General features: G+C 30.5%; 1 protein-coding gene across 2 annotated transcripts in view; it reads right to left on the bottom strand.

Moving 5' to 3' along the window:
- Nucleotides 1–925: 925 nt before the first annotated feature.
- The window catches only part of LOC145693484 (RCC1 and BTB domain-containing protein 1-like), a 170,300-nt gene continuing 165,225 nt past the window's right edge, over nucleotides 926–6,000 (bottom strand). Inside the window, exon 12 of one of the 2 annotated variants that reach the window (XM_081769526.1) lies at nucleotides 926–4,711. In XM_081769526.1, coding sequence (XP_081625652.1) covers nucleotides 4,571–4,711 — 141 coding nt within the window. In that variant the 3' untranslated portion in view covers nucleotides 926–4,570. The remainder of the gene's footprint in view (nucleotides 4,712–6,000) is intronic. The other variant, XR_014132793.1, reaches the window with a different exon arrangement.

Raw genomic sequence — 6,000 nt, 5'->3', positions numbered from 1 at the left:
GATTTATCGTTGACGAAATATTCTCTGAATGTACGTACATACAGACACACAGGTGTCAATACGGAAATGGTAGATCGTCACCCAAATTTGGTCGTATCTGGATTTACATTAGGCATTTTGACCTAATACAATACTTCTTTGTTAAAATACAATATGGAAGTTATAGCAATCACTCACAGAAACGTAATAAGATTATGATACCAATGTTGTAAAGAGTTTGTTTATAACTACAGTATTTTTCCAGTTAGAAACTGTTTTTGTTTGTCAACATCAAAAACGTAAGTGTAACTAATATTATTCTGCAATATCTATTCGCGAAGTGCCTGGAGGGATTTAACATCCAATACCTTCCAAATGGTACAAGCTACGGTAAAATTCAATATACTAGTGAATTTCCGAGTAAATTATATATTAATTTGATGTATCACTTGCGCTTGTTCCCATTTGAAAAATCGAAAGTTGAATCCAATATGGCGTGTTCAAGATGGCGGCCGGGGTGAGTAATGTGTCAGAGAAGCAGTACAATATGATCCCATTTGTTTTGCATATGTCCATATTCATATCCAGTTCATCTGAAGAAACTGTAAACAATTTTGTGTCCGAGCGTTATAGTAGTGTATGATTGAATTCCGCATATATGAAGTCCCTTAAATATGCAAATTACTGGCATGGGCCGCTAAAATTAGTACAGTACACATTGGGCCGCGGAGAACTTGGCATTTGAATCAATTTTACACTAATCCCGAGTGGACACTTCGCCAATGTACCTTGTAAGACTTAACAATAACGTAAGAACACCGTATTTCTTTGTATGTGGTTAAAGAATAAAGAGATGTGTGCTTTCAATGAATATAATATTTAAAAAGACAGTTAAACAGAAAACATCTATCTCTAATAGTTTAATAGAATAATACACATTTCAAAATTTACTAAGAAATTTCTTTATTATGCAAGAATCTAACTAAATTAACAGAGACGATGGTACAAAAAATTGATAAAATAAAATTGTTTGAGATCACGAGATCAAATACCTTTTGTTAAAATACAAGTACATTACGTAAGTCAAATTTCTCATACTATCCTGTTTCATAAATAAGGGTTACTAATTTAACTTAAAGCATAAAAGCACTAGTTATTTAATGTACACATTCAAATGTGATGCGCTTGGAAGATATTCTCTTTATTTTTACATTTTATATATTATAAAGTACACTTCTAACACCAACTTATATGCAATCATACCTTCAAAATTGAAAAATAAACGGATACTTCAGACTAGTATATTCTTTATTCACATATTCATGAACATGAAGAAATAGCAAAAACACAAAGTCAGATCTAAGCGGACAGAAAATAGGAATAAAATGATAAAAACAAAAGAATCAACTTGGATGAAAGTTACGTAGTCTCATCTTATATGTACGTCCCAAATTGTTTTCATTATGAATGCTCAGTTTATTCTGATGTGGAATGCTATGTTTTACTCACAGTAATTGAATATATATAAGGCAATAGAAAATATAATATACATCAAGAGTCAATAAGTGAGATCGCATTCCCCCACCCCCCAACTGCAATATATCAAACCTAATTCAATATTAAGATCTAGGATAAAGGAACTATCTCCGATTCTCACGAGTTCGTGGTATGAATTTATACACTCAAAGTCTGTAAAGTTGCACATTCAAATCGTTATAACAATACAGCACGAGCCATAAGTCGCTCCACCCTACCAATTGGTCAGTTCTCAATTGACTAGAGTACGTAGTGATGTGTGACTCGTGAATAATACATTGTAGGATGTGATTTTATAAAGGACTAGCTGAAATATCGATTCTTCGCACAGAAGAATATGATTATACGATATATTTGAAACTCCTTTCCCCCTTGAAATACACACTTCAATGAAAACAGTTATAAAAAATCATAAAACACACTATGTTTTGCATACAATTTGTACCCACTTTTTCTTAAAGCATTTAAAAGAAAAACCGTATTACTACCCAACAACACTAGTGATGTAATATGTTCTCCTGTGCTTAAAAGATATAATTTGTGCATTGAAAATGATGGAGAACACTTTAAACATCTTGATTTAGGTAATTTATTTCGAATGCGTTTATATCAAGTGACTTATGGCTCACTGAATATTAAGTTCTTCTAAACTTAAAAGACTCTGAAGTTCCAACTTCCTTGTAAGAATTGAGAAACTAGTTCCTCCTAGCTTCATATATCTAATATAATATGATTCCTTTTATACAGTTATTGTCACACTTTCCGTGGATTAATTATTCTTTCCGTTCGTAATCATTAGTACTATAGGTTAAACTTTATATTTAACATATGATATTTAATTATCCTCGTTTTAATTCCTTTGATTACTGGATGCTACAATTTATAGAAGCTGACCATCTACTATAAATATGTTTGCTTATTAACACTGTATCACTCTCACAATCGGTTCCCAATAAAATTAAACTACAGCTCTCCACTTGCACATTACTAACAACGTATTTGCTACAATAAAAATATAATAAAATTTATTTCGATGGAATTGTGCAAGGTGAGTTATGATTTGATTTGGAACAGTTATGTTATTTACAGTAAATTACTTAATAATTAACTACAATTACTCTATAATTAACTGGTTTTAATTTTACCTTAATCTGTATTTAATAGTTACTTATAACATTAACTTTTTATTGAACTTGTGTTGCAACAGTTCTATCTTCTGTGACATTTCCTTCGTCTCGATTGCTAAAACATCAAATCAAAATCTAGTTTTTTTTTTCTATTCTATCCAAGTAATAAAAAAAGTATTCAAACAATAATAAATCTTTATGGAACAAAACAAAAGCATATACAATATTGATTCTAAAGAAAACAATGCAACTTAATAGAGCTACAACAGTTAATAAAAACGGGTACAAGGAATGGTATACGAAATAAAATGGACCAAATAGCGAAAACTTCGATCTCGAAGGCGGAATTTTCTGTCATTCTTCATGTTTGTATTCTATAGCATCGTTCGTATCGTTTTGTTAGTAATTTATGGTGATTTAAATGAATATTTATTATAGAAGTTGAAAAACATCATACTATATATAGTGAGTGTGTGTATGCATACTATTTTAAGATGGAGTTAAGTCACAAAATTTGAGAAGTGTATTGTAGAAAAATCATTTGTGTAATACATTTTGTGCTTGTATGTATTTCTAAGAAATAATATTGCGATATTCTAAATTCATATATAATTGTCTTTCACAAAATCTATTCACTAAATACATTTTAACAGATCATCAATATTTTCAAAACAATGTAAGCGCTGTAAAACCTACATTCATTTCCAGCAATATATTATTTGAAAACTATTGATTCCGAGAGAATATTCTTTAATAAAGAGAGAAAAAAGAAAAGAAAATTCTACCTTTGAGATCACATTCAGTAATAGGACATCACCTAACAGTATGCTTAAAACACACCATTTTACGTAATTATTCATTGCTTCCTTTTTCCTTTTCTTTCTTTCAAGAACCATCTAACACTATACTGGTACTCCTTATACATCACCTCCCCAATATCCGTAACGATTAAACGGTCTTCTCTGAATGTTGCACTATTTTCAGAATATTTAAACAAGCTGCAATGAATAACTGTTACCTTACTTAACGTTGCTTCTCGAATTATGATACTATCCTGAATGTAATTTTATCAAAACTATTGAAAACTTCACAATGAAACTAAAATCTCTGAACATTGTGTCCAGTTCCAGATTGAATTTCTTTTACAATTTTTGGTAACGGACAACGGTTATAGCTTACTGATGTTTGTAATAGCTCTTGTATTGTAAAATAAACGTTAGCTGCCAACAAAATGCTACTTTGAACAATATTTCGTAAATGCTGTTAATAGAAAAATTATTGCTATCACCTATGCAAGATACTGACACCTGTTCAACATTATGTGCTGTTCGAAACAAACACTATATATATATATAAACAACTCATTATAAACAAATCTGCATTTTGTTACAAATTATACTTCACTGTGTATACTATAAAATTAAACTAAAGAAAAAGTGATGTATTCAAAACCTTAGATTCATCAATATATTATATAACTAAACAATAAAAAAAAAGCTTCTTCATGAATGCAAAAACTAACGAAAGTGATGAAACCTGATCTCACTCAATCGAAGTTTATTTAATAATAAGATGAAAACTCTTTTCACTTCTGCAGTACAGTTGTATTTTCTCCTTTGCAACGTTAGCTTTTCTTATATAATTTTGCTTCACACCCTGCGTACTTACTTCACACAGTTAACCAAACGCATGTTTTATTTTCAACTACATACTATAGCTGGATTCCTGATTTAATATATTTACACACACACACATACATACATACATATACACTGTATCACAGGAATGGAACGTTTCATGAAACATGTACCCAAATAAATTATTTCGATATCCAGCAGATCTGTCACATCTAATCTTCTACGCACATATTCAACGATATTGCAGTATGAACGTTTTCCTTTTACAAGACTACGATTATTTTTTACATTTTACGACTTAAAAGCACCGAATTTTGCTGCTCTTGTAATGAAGTTTTTTATGGTTTGCTCATCGAGAGCACAGAATCCTTCAGTCTGGATAACAGCTGTCATGTGGTTAAGAGCGAATCTGAAGCAAAACTCTTCCAATTCCTACAAGAAAACGAAAGCATTATTCACGTAGGTTATTCTCTCAATACATCGTGATCCCCATCCAAAGCATGCATGTGTGATAGTAAAGAGACACACAAACACGAACATCTTTAAAGTTTATACCTAACATATCAGTGTTACGCAAAGCTTTTATATATATTACCTCCATAAAGCAATGCCAACGAATCTCTCACAGAACACATAACTCCCCTAAAAATAATTACTTTTAGTGAAAGTTCACATTCCTTCCGATTACTAAAACTAATACATATATACACACACTTTACCTCGTAAGTTAACAGGATTACGAAATAGCTGAGGAAAAACGGTTTTCAAAGTTAGTTCTTACATATGTTAGACACGTTTTCATTTTCAACGGGTACGTAATCATCTTATCATAAAAAGCACTATTTTCATGATAATATTTTAAGTAAAGTTTGTCAAGAGTACTTTTGTAAATATACATTTCAGTTTAATTTTCCTGAAATGATTTATTTGAGTCTTCGTCGCGCAATATTTTAGAAGATTAACATAAATCCAAGTAGACAATTATGAAAAATTGTTAACGCTGAGAATTTTAAGCTGTTTAGTGCGGAAAACTATTCTAACTTTAATTTCATGAAAAGAAGAGTTGAGAGACATTGATGAAGATATTATTAAATATGTTACTTTTTTGCTGTAGGATTGCAAAAGAGTTTCCAGAATTATTTGAGGCACTCGCCTTGCACTTGCCTGGAAGGGCAATAATAAAATACGAGAAAATTTTACGATGGTCAACACAAACAACAAATGGTGTGAATAGTTAATTCTACAGGTATAACGTTTTCACTAATGAAAATATTACATAATTTATGGCTATGTACGTTAGAACAAATTATTCGTAGGAAATCTCTACCAAAAGTTGGAACAGAGACAATAATTATCTACAAATAAAAGTCAAACTCCTACAATCAATTAATATTTTCTAATGTGAAAATTATGATGATAGTTCATGACAGTGGAATGTATTACCGTAACAATATTTTAACCTAGAAAGTCTGACTTGTGTTTGGAATTAACGTCCTTCAATATCAACAAGGCTATGTGAAACACGCATCTTAACCAACAAACTGAACAATATGTATTCCTACTAAGATTTGAACTAACTAGTAAATTATAATATGGCAAATACCGATAATAAATAAATTCGCAATACGAATACTAACAAAAAGTTAATATGGAGATTTATAGCAGAGGAATTAAATTCTAAATTTGATTTCATCAACGAAGCTAAAGTAGTAGAATATAAA

The sequence above is a fragment of the Thermobia domestica genome, chromosome 8 (assembly GCF_964235325.1).
Source record: "Thermobia domestica chromosome 8, izTheDome1.hap1.1, whole genome shotgun sequence".
In the NCBI taxonomy this organism is placed as follows: Eukaryota; Metazoa; Arthropoda; class Insecta; order Zygentoma; family Lepismatidae; genus Thermobia; species Thermobia domestica.
Note: the sequence above shows the minus strand (reverse complement) of the source record. Positions and strands in the feature narration are given on the sequence as shown.